Below are 16,134 nucleotides of genomic sequence, written 5' to 3' on the forward strand. Positions count from 1 at the left end.
TCAGGCGCCCAGTGCTCTCTGCCCCCAGCCCGGCCCTCGAGCCTGGTTCCGGGCCCGGAGAGCAGGGCGTCAAGGTCACCGGCCCCTGAGCTCTGTCGCGGACCGCGGGGCGTCCGGGGCGAGGTCCTCTGGTGAATGAGGCCGCGTGCGCTGCCTTTCAATACCAGGACGCCCTGCGTTTCTGATCGTGTATCCGCGGTTCCTATAAGCTCTCTAGTGGGTGTCAAACCCCGGGTATCGAGTTGGGTTTTTGAAAACATGCATCTCCAATAGAATCAGATCTTTGTGCGTCAGGGAATTTAGAAAGATCATTGGGGAGGGTCCTTTGACTTCATTCAGGTTGAACCTGTTTTACAGATATGTAACTGAGACCTCAAAAGGTTAAGAAACTTAACTCGACATATCTTTGGCATTGGTTGCCTTCGTTTACCTGTTTTCATGACATTGGAAAATAGAATGCATGTGTTGCATTAGCTATTTCTTTGTTAATAACCAGCAGATACCGAGCTCCACTTGGGTGGGCAGTGGTAATATATTTTTCTGAAGTGATGATAGTGTGTTTTGACAGAATTGGGGCAGTCATATGTCTCAAGTAAAGGTTTGTAATCAATAGTGGATATCAGTTATTTCAGTTATTTCTTGCTATCAGTTCTTTGGAGTCCAGTCTTGCACTGGTTTACCTAGAAGTACGTACTCACGTAGAGTCAAAACAGCATAGTGGTTAAAGGCTCTGGACTCAGTCACAAGAATCTGCCACTTACTAGCCAAATGCCCTTGAGCAAATTATCTCAGCCTCTCCACTTAAAAGGGGGTATTGATAGTACCTCATTCAGAGTAGGAAATGTCCAAACCTATAGAGAATTTTTATAGGTTTATTTGAGCTAAACTGATGACAATGCCGGGAAGCAAGATCTCAAATGCTCAGAAGAATGAGTTTTGCAGTTTCTTTTATACGTTTAGAATTAACGAGGGAACGTAAGGTAGATAGATAAATGAAGGTGAGAGAAAGCAAGGCAAGGATTAGATTACAGGATAGTTAAGATTACATGGTCTCTTGAAGGTGGTTATGCTTCCAAGGAATCTGAAAAAGGGACATTTCAGAGGTATGTTAACCTAGATGCACAGAAGCAATGGAAAGGGTGTGCTTAAGTTAAAGATAAATCTTTTACTAAGGAAGTTATATACCTGGGGTGTGGCTACTCTCCTGCCCAGTTAGGAATTTATGATCGGACCACCCTGTGATGTTACTTTTAGTTAGATTTATTACAGCACCTCTTTTTCATCCATACCTGCATTCATGATTTTTACTGTTTGAAGCTCCCTTGTTAGTCTTGTATTATCTTCATCTCTTTCCATACTGCCCCAGCACTAGCCTTTTTTTCAGTTTCGTGCACTGCATTCATTTCCCCATCTTACCTGGTCTAATTCCTCTCCTTTTACACCTAGTGATTATTGGACTCCGACATAATCAGCAGGTAGGATCTGCCTTATGATTTTGCAGCTTTTATATCAAGAATCTTATCTAAAAGGCCTTTCTTTTGAGTGGCACTGTTGTCCCTATGAATCATCAATGCTGAGGTATAAGGAAGGCCCCTTAGCTGACAGTGATAGCTGATTGATTGGGGTGCGGGGGGGTCCGTGACATATATTCGCTGGTGCTGTTCTGAAGATCTAGTAGGGACACCTGGACATTACTGTGCTTCTTGCAGGGGAGTATGATAAAGCAGATTTTTCTTTAGGTTTGTGCTGCTGTTAAAGGTGAGACAACTACTCTCGCAGTGAGATTCCTAGGGAAAAGATTTTGAGATGTGAGATGTTGGTACTCAGGTATGCTTAGAGTAATAAGACTGATGATAAAGCAACTAAAAAGTTCTCATATAGTCAAAGATAAAAGCTAATCTTATATGAGGTGCTCTAAACTTAAGTTTTGTGAATTGATCTCTTTATTTTTTGAATGGGCTGGATTAGATATATAGAGGTTTCATTTATGGTTCCTCTATAGAAAACAAACAGCATAAAATACAGTCTCAGGGATTATTGCTAGAGATATTCCAAGTCAGCAGAATTTGAAAATTGAGTCTAAAGGGGGCTTATTAGTCAATAAACGTTTATAGAGTACTTACCATGTGTCCAGTTCTATACGAAGCTTTGTATAGAACTTGCTTTATTTAGGCATAAAAGAAACTTGCCTCTCAAATACCTTTCATAATAATTGGAAATGATCATTTAAATGTAGGTGTTGCCATACAATTTTAAGAGTGCTTTTACATGTGTCATTACAGTTGATCTTCACAATAGTATCCCTGGGAACTGGACAGGCAGAGTTGTTTTCTCCCATTACTGGTGCACTACTGAGGCTCCTAATATCATAAGACTTGTTGAAGATCATCATGCAAAAAAGTCAGATTTCCAGTTTTAACAAAATTAAAAGTTCTAACCCTGTCTGCCTGATGAACTATAAGTCCTTCAAATACCAGGCTAGATGTCACTTTTCTTGTCACATCCCTAGATTCCTTAAACATGTAATCACTTTGTCCTCTGTGCTGTCTCTATTCCTTACACTTAGAGGTTTTGTATTGTACGTATTGCACCACCCTGTAATTGGTTTATCCACAGGACTTTCTTCCTTACACTTCTGAGTTTCTTACCGGTAGGGACTTGTTCTGATCCCCCTCTGGACTCCCCACTGCTTGGCAGCACCTGCTCAGAGTAGATGCTCAACGAATCAGTGTGACTTGTAGCCTTGTGCAGCTTGAATAACAGGTCATTTTAATTTACACCCTTAATAGATGTAGCATTGGAAAAACTATTCACTTATGATACATTTTTATCCATTGTCAGTGATTATTTGTTATATGAGTGTTCCCAGGGTTGGGGAGGGCCTAATACAACAGAAGCTCCAAATTCTCTCAGACCATTATTACTGTTAGTCAAGAACAGTGTGTGTTTTTTTCCTATTTTGTTGTGTAGAATGGTTTATTAATTTGAAGTTAAATCAGCTCATTCTTTTTTGTTTTTTAATTGACATTCACATACCATAACATTCATTATTTTAAAGTGTAGAATTCAATGGTTTTTAGTATATTCACAAGGTTGTGCAACCATCACCATTGTCTAATTCCAGAACATTTTCATCGCCCCCAAAAAGAAGTCCTGTAATTATCTGCAGTCACTCCCCCTTCCTCCTTAATCATTCCTCCAGCCCAAGGCAGCCACTAATCTACAGTATTTATGGATTTACCTGTTTTGCACATTTCATATAAATAGAATCATATAATATGTGACATTTTGTGTCTGGTTTTTTAAAAATAGCATTAAGTTTTCAAAGTTTATGTGGCAGGATTTACATTTCCACTTTTGGGTTATTATGAATAATGCTGCTGTGAACATTCATGTACAAGGTTTTGTTGGATATATGTTTTCAGTTTCCTTGAGTAGGAGTGGAATTGCTGGATCATATAGTAATTCTACATTTAACATTTTGAGAATTCCAAACTTTTCCAAAGTGGCTGCAGCATTTCCCATTCCTACCAGCAGTGTGTGAGGACTCCACTTTTTCCACATCCTCACCAATAACTTGTTTTTATCTGTCTTTTTGATTATAGTCATGCTAGTGGATGTTAAGTGGTTTATATGGTTTTGTGATGTTTTATTTTTCTCAGACCATTAAGTAGGCAAATAATGATGGATGCTATTACAAATGAACTTCACTTTAAACATTCTCATCTGTATTTGAAAGCCTAACCTCCCAAGGTTCTCAATGGGATGACAATTTAGCAAATGTTACTAGTATAAGGATTATCAGTAATGTAAATTTAGTATCATATTTACAAGCAGCATTGTCCTGTAATTTCAGGTAAATAATCTTGCAGTATTATAGACCCTGCAGATAAATCAGCATGAAGCAGCAGATTTTCTGTGTCAGAGTTTGTCTTTTGAATGCTGCAAATTAAGTAAACAGTACCAAAGTGAATGTGCTGGCAGAGCCTTGTAGTTTGGCTACAATTCTAACATATGTGTGATTTTGAAGTACTGTTGTCCTCCATACCAGAATTTCCATCTCATGGTTCTATTGCTGGATAGAGTGGCCCTGTGCCAGACAACCTTAGTTCTCCTTAGAAAGGGTATTTCTGTGCTAGTCGGTAACCACCTGTTGAATAGAGAAACAGTTCATCTATTTTTTAAAAATTCTTTATTTTGATATAATTCATGCTTTTATTCTGTCATGTTGCAGCTTTATCGATATGTTACAACTCCAGAAAGGATCAGCAGAAATTCTCTTTTGACAGATGTAATTGCTGCTTATCAAAGATTCTGTTCTCGACCTCCAAAAGGTAAACACTTAGATGTGATCATAATTTTCTATTTTCTTGTTAAAGAGCCATGCCACAGCAGGTGTATACTGAGCAGGCGCATAAATGGTCTTTCAGGTTGTCTCCTTCAGTCTGATTGCAATGATGAAAATGTGTCACCTTCACATGTGGCACTTGTATAGGTAATAAAATCGGCATGCAAATGAGACTTCTTCCTTTTACACCCCCGAGCTGTGAACTGTAATATTTAGACTGATTTACTCCTGTATGAGAAATGTTATACGTACAGCTTATGCTTTTTAATGACGTATCAGCAGTTCTAAAAATGAACACACATATACAAAACCTCATGACTTTTGGTTTAAGGATATGTATTATTTTTTCCTTTCCTACAGGATTTGAAAAATACTTTCCTAATGGAAAAAATGGAAAAAAAGCTAGTGAACCTAAAGACGTTATGGGAGAAAAAAAAGGTACCTTTTAAAAAGATTGTTCGAACTTACTGTTTTCCTCTAACATATGATGTTGGTGATAGTTTTCACTAAACAAAGTGTTATCTTAAGGCAGTTCTGAAACTTGTAGTTTACAGGTACATATAAAATTCTATAGACTCTATGTCTCATTTCATCTTTAATTTATATTTTCTTGTCATTTTTCAAATTAAATTAATTTAAGGTAGAGATATCGACTGATCAATATCAGTTAACTGCATATTTAGTGAATATATTTGACACATAATTTAAACCACTGAGAAAAATCTTAGAAACCTAATTAATACAATTTCTTTGACACATGTGGTGGTATAGTGCAGTCTTTCAAGTTGTTTTTCAAATTGTACTACAGAGCCTTACCTTACTTTAGGGAATCAGAGCCAGTTTCTTAGGGCTGGTTGGGGCACCATGTAGGCTCCAAGACTCCTGTCTCCCATTTCACATGTGTAATAGCATTAGCACAGTGCCTGGCACATGCTGGCATTCAATTGCCATCCTTTCTTTTTTAGGGAAATGTAAGGAAAAATATAATAAATCCCTTGTTTTTAAATGAACTTGGATCTAGTTGGAGAGACAAATATGTGCTCAGAGAATTCAAGGAACGAGAACAGGGCCAGGGGATAAGGGAAGGGAGAAGCACTTGTTGGGCTAATTGAGTATTGGTGATATAGGTGACTTCTACTGTGTTGCCCAGGGCATGGTAGGTAGGTAGTCTTTTAATCTTGGTTTGGGGGCAAATTAATGATATTAGGTCCAACTTTTAAACGTAACTTGTTAGGTACTTTTTGTGTATATGTTACTTTGTCCCAGAGTAGTGTGGACTATTTTCATATAGCTTTAGAAATGTGCTTACTCTGTTTCTCAGCCCTGTACCTCCTTGCAGGTAGGTTGTATCTCTCTCAGACCTTGCCTCACTTAAGACGGGTGCACAAGCTCCTTATATGCCTCATGGTGGGGTGAGTGTGTCAGGAAGCCACAGTGCCATGTGGCCACTAGGGGTGACTGGGTGCTGCAGCCTCCCATCCTGCTTCTTAGAGGGGGTGGTTTCACAGTGGTTGAAGATGTTAGAATGGCATTTGTGGGTCTTTGAGAGGATAGAAAAGTGGGAAGAAAAGGAAGATGGTAATGACTGTATTAGTTCCTAGGACTGTCATATTACAAAGTACCACAGATAGGTGTCGTAAGCAACAAAAAATGTGTCTCAGTCCTGGAGGCTGCAAGTCCAAGATTAGTGTGTCACTGGCAGGATTGGTTCCTTCTGAGGGTCATGAGGGAAGGATCTGTTTCAGGCCTTTCTCCTTGGCTTGTAGATAGCTGTCTTCTCCCCGTGTCTCTGCACAATGCCTTTTTTCTATGCATATCTGTGTCCAGATTTCCCCTTTTTTTATAAAATACCTATCATATTGGATTAGGACCCACCAACACGACCTCATTTTAATTTGCTTATTTCTATATAGACCCTCTCTCCAAATAAGATCACTGGGGGTTACGACTTTAACATATGAATCGGCAGGGACACAGTTCAACCTGTAACAGTGACTGATTTCAGATTCTTGCAAAATAATTTTATGTGGGTGAGGTTTCTTTTTTGTTTGTTTATTTTTAGCCAGCTATCAAAACCACGTTTTTCCTACAGAAGAAACTGTTAACAGCGTTCACTTTATGGGAGTGGGAAAGGGAAGCACTTAACTTTTTACGTTCAATTTGGGAACTCAGAAATTCACTTACCGCATCACACCCTAACTCTGTCACTTAACACTGTAACAGATTATTCAGCAAGTTACTTAGGCTATAATTTCTTCATCTGTAAAATGGGAATAGTAGTATACTTATTGGATTATTGGATTTTTGTGTAGATTTCATGAGATAATATATGTAAAGCACTGGCGAGCCTCCTTGAACGTTAACTCTTTGTATTAGTCTCATCTTTCCTCATACTACTTTATTTAGTAATAGATTTGCACCGTAATATATTTTGCAATGCATCTTTTATTAACTGTTAATGAAAAAATTGTTGAGAGATGTAAAAACCTGCTATGCTGTTGTATATGCTCTTTGTTTATGAACAGAATCGAAGTCAGCTGCTACACCACGTCCTTCTGGAGGAGGAGTTGGCGGTGGCGGAAAACGAGGTGGCAAGAAAGACGATTCTCATTGGTGGTCCAGGTTCCAGAAGGTTTGATTCTGAACTATGTGTTAATTTGGAGGCTCTGGGGTGGCCCCAGGAAAGGATGAGAGACATTAATGGCATTGGAAGTGATTCGTGTTCAGCATAACATAGATCCTGTTGTCACATTTCATTCTTCACAGAAGTTGTCTCTGTCTTTGCCCAGGGTGACTTTCCATGGGATGACAAGGAATTCAGGATGTATTTTCTCTGGACTGCTCTGTTTTGGGGTGGAGTCATGTTTTACTTCCTGTTCAAGAGCTCTGGAAGAGAAATCACGTGGAAGGACTTTGTCAATAACTATCTTTCCAAAGGAGTAGTAAGTATTTTATGGGATTGCTGGCTATTGTGGTTTAAAAGGTGAAATTCGGAAGATTATACCAATAAAATGACTATCAACAGGTTAGCCAAGCTGGTCTGTCTTAAAGTTACTATTGGATTTTTTTTAATGCTAAAAAGTACTGCAACCAAAAACCTATTTGTTTTGACCCAACAGTCCCCAGATTTACCACACAATGCTTTTGTTTCACTTTCTACGAGAACCTAGTTTTGGAATGACATCTCCTGACTCTTGCTCTAGCAGACCTGTCTGCTTGCATCATTTTCTCATGTGCCCTTGCCAGCCTCTTATCCCCACTGTAGTGTGCCAGCCTCTCCCAGTGCCTTTACATCTTTACTGCTTTCATCTCCTGTGGGCTTGGAATTGGATGAGCAAGTCACTCAGAATGTTTAAAGTGAGACCAAATGGGCTTTAAGTGAGGGCCCACATAGGGCTGCTCAAGAGGCTTTGTCACTGCCGGCAGGTCTTTACCCAGTAAGACCCTATTTCAGCATATTTATGATGATGTTGATTGTAAGACATACATTATTTTGTGTATTACCAAGAAAAATATAGTAAGCTTCCAGTGAAACTATGAAATACCGTTAGTTGTCAAATGTATCATAGTTTCTGAGATGTTAAAATATGAAAAATGTCCATGTTAGAGTTGATGAAGTATAAGAAAGAGGGCCAGGATTTGCTGTATAAACTTGAGGAAATTACTTAACCTCTCCATACTGGAATTTTCATCAATCAAATGTATAAAATATAGATAAAATATTAATACCAAGATAGTATAAAGAATCTAAAATGACTTTTAAAGATTGTACAGTAAGGTGAGGATGGAAAAAATGGAAATAATTATCTACTCAGATTTTTGAAGTGTTTCTCTCATGAAAGTGACGATATTATATAATTCCCAGATGTTGGGAATCTGCTTTCTAAGAAGTACCTCCCATCCGTATGTGGAGACTGCAGCTGTCTTTCTGAGGGTGGTGACAGGCCCTTGGGGAGGGTTCTGCATAGCTGCATCTTCTTTTGACCTGCTGGTTTTGTGGCACAAGTCTGCCATTGCCCCAGCAGGAGCACTTTAGTTGCTTGTTTCCAGACAGACTGTTTAGGAACAGTTAGTTCCCTGTTCCAGCTCCTCCTGGAATTATCTGGGGCTCCCTCACTTTCCAGTTTGACTTATACTTTCCAGACTTTCTGCCAAGACAGACTTCATGACAGCAGGAAGTAAGCATCTCCCAAAAGGCTCATCCTCCAAATCAGCCAGAAGCCCTGGGATAAGGTTAAGAGTATTCTTAAGCATCTGATGTAGTTAGGAGGTTACAGAAAAAACAAGTTTAAACCATTTTATACCCATAGAGTGGCAAAAAGTAACAAGTCCTATAATAGCAAGTGAGGATGTAGAGCACTAGAATATTTTGCTGGGGAGTGTGAATTGGAGAGCAGTTTGGCGCTGTGCAGTAAAATTGAAGATATGTATACCCTGCAGCCCAGCCTCACTGTATCCATCTACAGGCACATATCCCAGATAAAGTTTTGAAGATGTGCCTAAGCAGGTTTGCAGGAATGTTCATAACAGCATTGTTTGTGATGGTGAACCTTTCGAAACAGCCTAAATGTCTGTCTTTTAACAGAGAATAGGATGTGCTCATAGAATGGAATACCCCACAGAACTGACATATCAGCATGGATAAACCTCATAAATATAATGATAGGAAGAAAAAGAACTTTGTAGAAGAGTATATTCCAAATGAGATCATTCTTAAAGTTCAAAACCCGGCAAAACTGATTGTGTGTTTAGGGTTGCTTGTGTGCATGGCACAAGTGCCAGGACATGCTTGGGACTGTGTGCACCTAATGCAGATAGTGGCCCACCTCTGGAGAAAGGGCAAGACTAGTAGCTTCAACAGTGTTGGTGATGTTTTATTTCTTAAGCCAGATGGGTGAACATGGGTCATTATATTCATTATTCTTTATATATCTGAAATCTCATACATTTTAAATGAGCTTGAAAGTATATCTCAAGTTTTTTTCTGTAAATTTATGTTGAATATTTAACTTTTTAAAATTCCAGGTAGACAGACTGGAAGTCGTCAATAAGCGTTTTGTTCGAGTGACTTTTACACCAGGAAAAACTCCTGTTGATGGGGTAAATGATTTTATTAATTGATGTGAATTAGCTATAAGCTAACTTGAGGTTTAAAGCTGAAAAGCAAACATTTCTCTCACATTGCAGTGGGTATACACTCTGGTCATACCAGAATTGGGCAGTGCAGCATTTGTAATCTTCACCAGCATAGGTGAGAATGTGCATAATTGTGCTATGAAGATTGGATCAATGGTTTTGTTTTGGTAATCATTTTGGCTGTACATTTGGGAAAGTGAGTGAAATCCCAGTTTTCAGTATTCCAGTATTGTCTATGATTTTTCAAGAAAAAGTAGTTTTTTGGTTAGGAAATATATATTAAGATCTGAATCGTTTTGAGATAGTTTTTTTCCAAATCAGTTTAAGAATTATCCTCATATCTCTCCCAACCATTTCGCGATCTTGTATTATTTTAATTTCCATCTCTTTTCCTATTTTTAAAATAATTTCTGTTTCCTGTCTGGCCATTCGAACTCTATTTCAGAGACCCCAGACTGGGCTGAGGGAAGGGGAGGGGCAGGTGATGTTCCCAGGTGAGATCCAGCCCTCCCCTGGGCCTGACCCCTGGGCCTGACCCCTGGCCCATCCCTAGTCCCTTGGTGTCCTGCAGTCTTACCACCTTCCCCCAGGGCCAGACATCTCTACCAGGCTGCCTCTCTTCTCTCCGAGAATGGTTCTGTTTAACCATTCCTAGTCATCTTGATTAGTTGGGGCAACATTTTAAGGAAAACTAGAGCTGATGGTGACATCAGTAAATATAAGAATATTCATGAAGTTTATATGTCTTGGCTATTTTAGTCATTTTTAGGAAAGTTATTTTAATTATTTTTCCCCCATTCTCTTCACCTTCTGGTGAAATAATTAATAACCATGCTACTTTTTTTTCTTAGAACTATCCCTCAGACTTTTATTGCTGGGAATTAAATTGCCACTCCTTTCAAGAAGACAGTTTGACAGTGTACATATCAGTTTTGAAAGTACACATGCACAAGTAGTTTTGCTTCAGTAATAATCCTAGAGAAATACTTAAGGATGCATGTAAAGATGACTATACAAGGATGTTCTCCAAAACACTGATTATAGAGCAAAAAATTAGAAATAGATAAATGTCTAGGCCTCCTGGTTAATGTTAGGGCTTCTCATTTCTCTTGAACTTTAACCTCCCTGCTGGAGTGGTGGCTCTCGCTGGACAGTACTCTTTCCAAAGGGCAGTTTTTACATTTAATACTGGCAGGCACAAGCATTTGCACATTGAAATTCATACTATTTTATTATAAATTACTTGCTTTTTATTTCTCCTTTATATTACAGTTAAGGTTTTACATTGATTTCTTTTCAAAATTGTGCATGTGCTTCAAGATTATAAAGTGAGTATTATATAAATCTTGAAAGAATGACATCAAGATTGCTAATAGTGTTTATCTCTGGTTGCTGACATGGTAGATGCTTTTGTTTTCTTTATATTTGTATAGCCTTAGTTTTCAACAGAGGACATGTATTGCCTGCTTGATAGACTTTATATTGAGACTTTATATTAGTGTCCTACTACTTATGAAGTAGCGATATTAATTAGTGTGCTGTGCTTTATAAGCACAGGCTTTGGAATCTGACAGACAGCTTCACATTACCTCTACTCTTTATTAGCTGTACTGCCTAACTCCTCTAAATTTTGGTTTCTTTATTTCTAAAATGGGAACAACAGTAAAACTGTTTTAGGGCTTAGTGCTTAAATGAGAATCATGAAAGTCAGTGGTGGTTTTCAAACTTCAGGGTGCGTAAGAATCACCTGGAGTGCTGGGACCCATCCCTAGAGGGTCTTCTCCAGACTTTGTTCCCAGAATCTCCATGCTGCTGGTCCTTGGTCCACCATGATTTTGTGATGTGAGTCATGCATTTAGCATATTGCCCAGTTATAGTAGGTGCTAATTTAGGAATTTCCAATCACATGTAGTTAATCTGTTGTTGATATGTTTTGAGGCTTGTAGCCACAGGAATTTTGTAGCTTTGTCAGTGAACAACTTACCAAGAATTAATGTTATATTATAAAACTTACTCTTCATCTTTTGTTTTTAGATACATGGAGAGAGATACCAGAGTGATATTCCCCACTCAGTAACACTGGTTGGTGGGAGGAATATGGGATGACATGTTGCTCTCTTCTGTGTATAGTTCCCAGTTGTCTGAATTTTATATCATAGACTTACCGTTTTGTTTAATAAAATATTTTTTAAAGTGGTTGCATGTTAAAGGAAGAACAAAGTCTTTTTGTGCTATAAAATGTGGCTAATGCAGAGTGCTGGAACAGGGTCTAGAATATAGTAAAATTCCATAAATGTGAGTTGTTAGGATTAGTGTTTTTGTGATTACATAAGAGAGGTAGTATGATATGGTGGGTATGATCTCTGGATCTAGAGCCAGACTGCTTGGTTTCAGATCCAGACTCTTACTAGATGTATAATCATGGGTAAGTGAAGTCACCCCTATGGTTTTTTCATCTGTGAAATGGGGACAGTAATAGGGCTGATACTCAGCTGATAAGCACTGACACAATATGAAATACTTATGTGCTGGGAGTAAAATAATCATTGTCTCAGGCCCTTCAGGTGTCCCTCCCTAGGGCCTCAGTATGTCACCAGAGCAAGTGAATAGAAGGATAACAGGGTAACAGTGCTTTCCTAATGTTTAGATTTGATTATCACCCCTGGTGATGGTACCTACTCCTTATGGTGACTCTGAAGATTGAGTTAATTAATGTATATAAAGGGCTTAGAATAGAACATTGCTGACAGTAAGTGCTCAATAAACTTTGGCTGTTATTACTATGTCACATTAGCTTTTAATTTGGAAAGAAGTAGCTGGGAAATGGAGAATAGGTAAAAGACGCATATTTATTTATGAAAAGGATTGTATTTTCAAATAGATTTTTTTATTATTATGAGTTTATAATTTTAGAACCACTGAGTGAAACTTAATCACCATATGATTAAAACCAGTCTTTTATTATTGTTGAATTTTTAATTTGTAAATTTTCAGTATTTCTGAAAAATTCTTTAGAAGTTGAATCCTTTAATGAATTAAACTCTTTGTCTCCCCTTCATTCTTAGGGTATTTTGTTTTTCTGTTTTTCTAGCAATACGTCTGGTTTAATATTGGCAGTGTGCAGTGTTTTGAGCGGAATCTGGAAACTTTACAGCAGGACTTAGGTATAGAAGGGGCGAATTAGGTATAGAAGGGGAGAATCGGGTACCTGTTGTCTACATTGCTGAAAGTGATGGGTAAGAGGCAGTGCAAATATATAAACATGTTGAAGACTGTTCACTGCGTTCTACGCAGTTCACCGTTCTGTCACCAGGTGGCAGGTTACACATTGCATTCTCAAACAGGCCTTTCTTGATGTGCCCGGATTTTTTTAAACCTTTGGCAATTTTCTAGTTTTTGCTAGTAACTGATATTCTACACATTTGTGTTTATCTTGATTAAGCAGTAGTTTGAGACATTAATATCCAATGACTGTCTTCTAGTAGGATTTTAGCATAAAGAGCCTTTTATGTCAAAGAGAAGCATTCCACCTTTTAACTATCACTTACATTTATATTTCAGAGTTTTCCAAAATTATTAAGCAATTCTTCCTTTATTGTCAGAACTCCTGCTTCTCTTAAGGGTTATTTGTCTTCAGTCAGGCTATTTACAAGTCTGAGTCTTTCAAGAAGGGCCCATTGATTTCAAGTCATTTGTCTTTGAGCTCCTTGAGAGTTATATTTCCTTTGAGTGCTTATTCGGTACATCCAGGTAGCTCTCCCGGAGTTACTCCATTTGCATTAAATACAGAAGATCTGCCTTGCTATAGAGTTACTAGTTCAAGAGTAAAAATAGAAATAAATCTTAATTTTTCTGTAAAAGCAGAACAACGGAGAACTAGTGTGTTAATTGAGCTGATAGTGTTGCTCGGTTTTAGGGACTTTCTTGAGTCTTAGTTTGTGTAAACCTACAATCTACCTGAAGTATTTAGATCCAAATAGCTATTAAAATTGTTTCACATATGATATATCCCTTGGCCCCTGAGGTTGTCATATAATTATTTAACTTTCTAGGCTGATGCTGAAACATTACAAAAGTTTTATCGCACCATTTTTATTGTCAGTATGTTTTTTTTCCTCCAGAAATAAACCAAAGGTAAATTTTTCATGGTTCTTGCTGCCTACTATAGCACAATTTAAAATATTAGAAAAGATGAAAAATCAGTAAGTCCTAGTTTTTGTATTTGACCTAAACTATGTACAAGGTCTGGTCTAAATTTCTTAGGGCAAGTTAAACTAAATTGCATTATATTAACCAATGTAAGTACATATCTATGCCCATAGTTGGGTTGAAATTGACTTTATTAAACAAGGCAAAAGGCATTTCCAGGCTTTAAGTCACTCCCCAACAGGTCCCTCTACAGCAGACAGGAGGTTGGAGGACAAACCAGTTCCCCTGCAAGTCTGTCTTAAGCTGCACGGAGTGGCCTGTGCAGCACTCATTGCCATTGTACACAGGACTTTTGAAATGATATGTGTTAACTTACAAGGATTTGATATTTGGAAGATATCTCTTCAGAATAAATTGAAGCATTTCAATAAGAGAACTGGAGTTTCTGCCCAGGCTAATACCAGGATCGTAAAATTTTTAAGTAATTCTAAAGAAATTTCTTTGAAACTCAGATATAATGATAGTAAATCACAGTTAGGTCTATACTGTGCATAAATGGTGGTTATTGGGATAGGAACAAAATATCAATACGTGTTAAGAATAGTTTTTTCTTTGGTATTATGTGCTTGTTCCTGAGTGATATTGACACACTGAGATTCTCCTTGTGCCTCAGATAAAATATTAGAATATTCAGGTTTTACAAAAAAAGAAAATATGCAATTATGTCGCAACCAATTATCAAAAAGTATATCTTGCAAAACATTAAAAAGACCAAAGATTAACAGCCTTAAAAATATGTCACTGTTGTGTGTGGTTCTCTTTTTAGTTCTTTGCTGCTGAGCATGTTGCCCACAGTGCTCATCATTGCTTTCTTACTGTACACCATACGAAGAGGGCCTGCTGGTATTGGTCGAACAGGACGGGGGATGGGTGGACTCTTCAGTGTTGGAGAAACTACTGCTAAGGTCTTAAAGGATGAGATAGATGTGAAGTTCAAAGACGTGGCTGGCTGCGAGGAGGCCAAGCTAGAGATAATGGAATTTGTAAACTTCTTAAAAAACCCAAAGCAGTATCAAGACCTAGGAGCAAAAATCCCAAAGGTAAAATTAACTTTCATAAGATTATTTTCAATTTATTAACCCAAAAATCTTTTGGATTATTTTTTGATCTCTGAAGTTATAATTTTATGAAGTTTGATTACTTATTATACAGTAGCCGTTATCCTCCTTCTTCTATCTTAACTTACTAGTCTCTGCTTACTGGTCTCTGCTTAACTCAAGAGCCTTTTTTGGGTCATTTGTTCTGTATGAACGTGTCTTCTTGCATGTAGTGTATATAATTTCCAAAAAGATTTGTGTTCTCCTCTCTTGAAAGCCTTTCTTGATTTGCCTTCCTTCTACCTCCAGTCTCATTTAGTCACCCCATCTCTCAGCAGCCGTAGTGCCTTGAGTGTATCTCTTCTTGCAATCACTAAGTTGTCCCTCCCTCAGCAGGTATGAATGGACCGTCTGCCTGGACCTGGCACTTGAGAGTCATGGCACAGAACTCAGTGAAGAGACAGCCAGCACTAATTCCCACTTTCCTTCCATCCAGCAGATATCCCTATGCTCACTGCTGGCGATGGGCCGGCCTTATTGATTTTTGTATTGCCAGGGCCGGCTTAAGTCATAAAGTAAATGAGTCAAAATTTTAAATAATTAAAAAAATCTATTAATAAAGTTTATTTTAAAGGAATCCTTTGTTAAGGAAATCATCATTTCCTTAATTTCATGTCCTACTTATATCGATAAAAAGTCATATAATTTTATAATTTGCTGTTAAGTACCTGTTCACATCATACTTAGGCATCTCCACAATTTAATTATATTGTAAAGCAAACACATTTTTTTCCTTTTTAAATTCGCCATTGGTCATTAGATTTTTACTTCATTTGTGAAAATTTAAAGGGAAAAAAATAAGCAAAATGTACATTGTGAATGTGATATTTGTGTCTCCTTGAATTATTTAAGTAAACCTTGACTGGTTTATTAATAGTTTCTTAGCTTAAGTCATCCTTTATATACTGTTAGGTTAAAAAGTAACACAAAATCTTATCAAATAAGGGAAATATTTAAGATTTCACATTGTTACCAAAGTTTTAAAAACGATAGGCTCTAATAATCTTTTTCTTACTCTTCTTACTAATATAAAAGTATTCTACCATAGTTCAAATGTTTAAGGAATATTTAGAGTGTATCACTAAAATTTATAAACAGATCTATACCTAGGAATTATTTATGGATATACAAATTACTTTTCTGAAATTATAGTTAAATATTCTTTTTCTTTATATCTGAAGGGTGCCATTCTTACTGGTCCTCCAGGCACTGGGAAAACACTGCTAGCTAAGGCCACAGCTGGAGAAGCCAACGTCCCTTTCATCACCGTTAGTGGATCTGAGTTCTTGGAAATGTTTGTTGGTGTGGGTCCAGCTAGAGTAAGTCTTTCGTTTTATTCTGATT

At 37.6% G+C, this 16,134-nt stretch overlaps 1 protein-coding gene across 1 annotated transcript in view; it reads left to right on the forward strand.

Annotated features, from left to right (window-relative positions):
- Nucleotides 1–4,210: 4,210 nt before the first annotated feature.
- The window catches only part of AFG3L2 (AFG3 like matrix AAA peptidase subunit 2), a 30,670-nt gene continuing 18,746 nt past the window's right edge, over nucleotides 4,211–16,134 (forward strand). Inside the window, 9 exon segments of the mRNA XM_025044882.1 lie at nucleotides 4,211–4,334; nucleotides 4,709–4,786; nucleotides 6,874–6,980; nucleotides 7,138–7,290; nucleotides 9,374–9,448; nucleotides 12,576–12,641; nucleotides 12,644–12,720; nucleotides 14,460–14,733; nucleotides 15,972–16,109. Coding sequence (XP_024900650.1) covers nucleotides 4,226–4,334; nucleotides 4,709–4,786; nucleotides 6,874–6,980; nucleotides 7,138–7,290; nucleotides 9,374–9,448; nucleotides 12,576–12,641; nucleotides 12,644–12,720; nucleotides 14,460–14,733; nucleotides 15,972–16,109 — 1,077 coding nt within the window. The 5' untranslated portion in view covers nucleotides 4,211–4,225.

This window comes from Pteropus alecto, unplaced genomic scaffold (genome assembly GCF_000325575.1).
Source record: "Pteropus alecto unplaced genomic scaffold, ASM32557v1 scaffold233, whole genome shotgun sequence".
In the NCBI taxonomy this organism is placed as follows: Eukaryota; Metazoa; Chordata; class Mammalia; order Chiroptera; family Pteropodidae; genus Pteropus; species Pteropus alecto.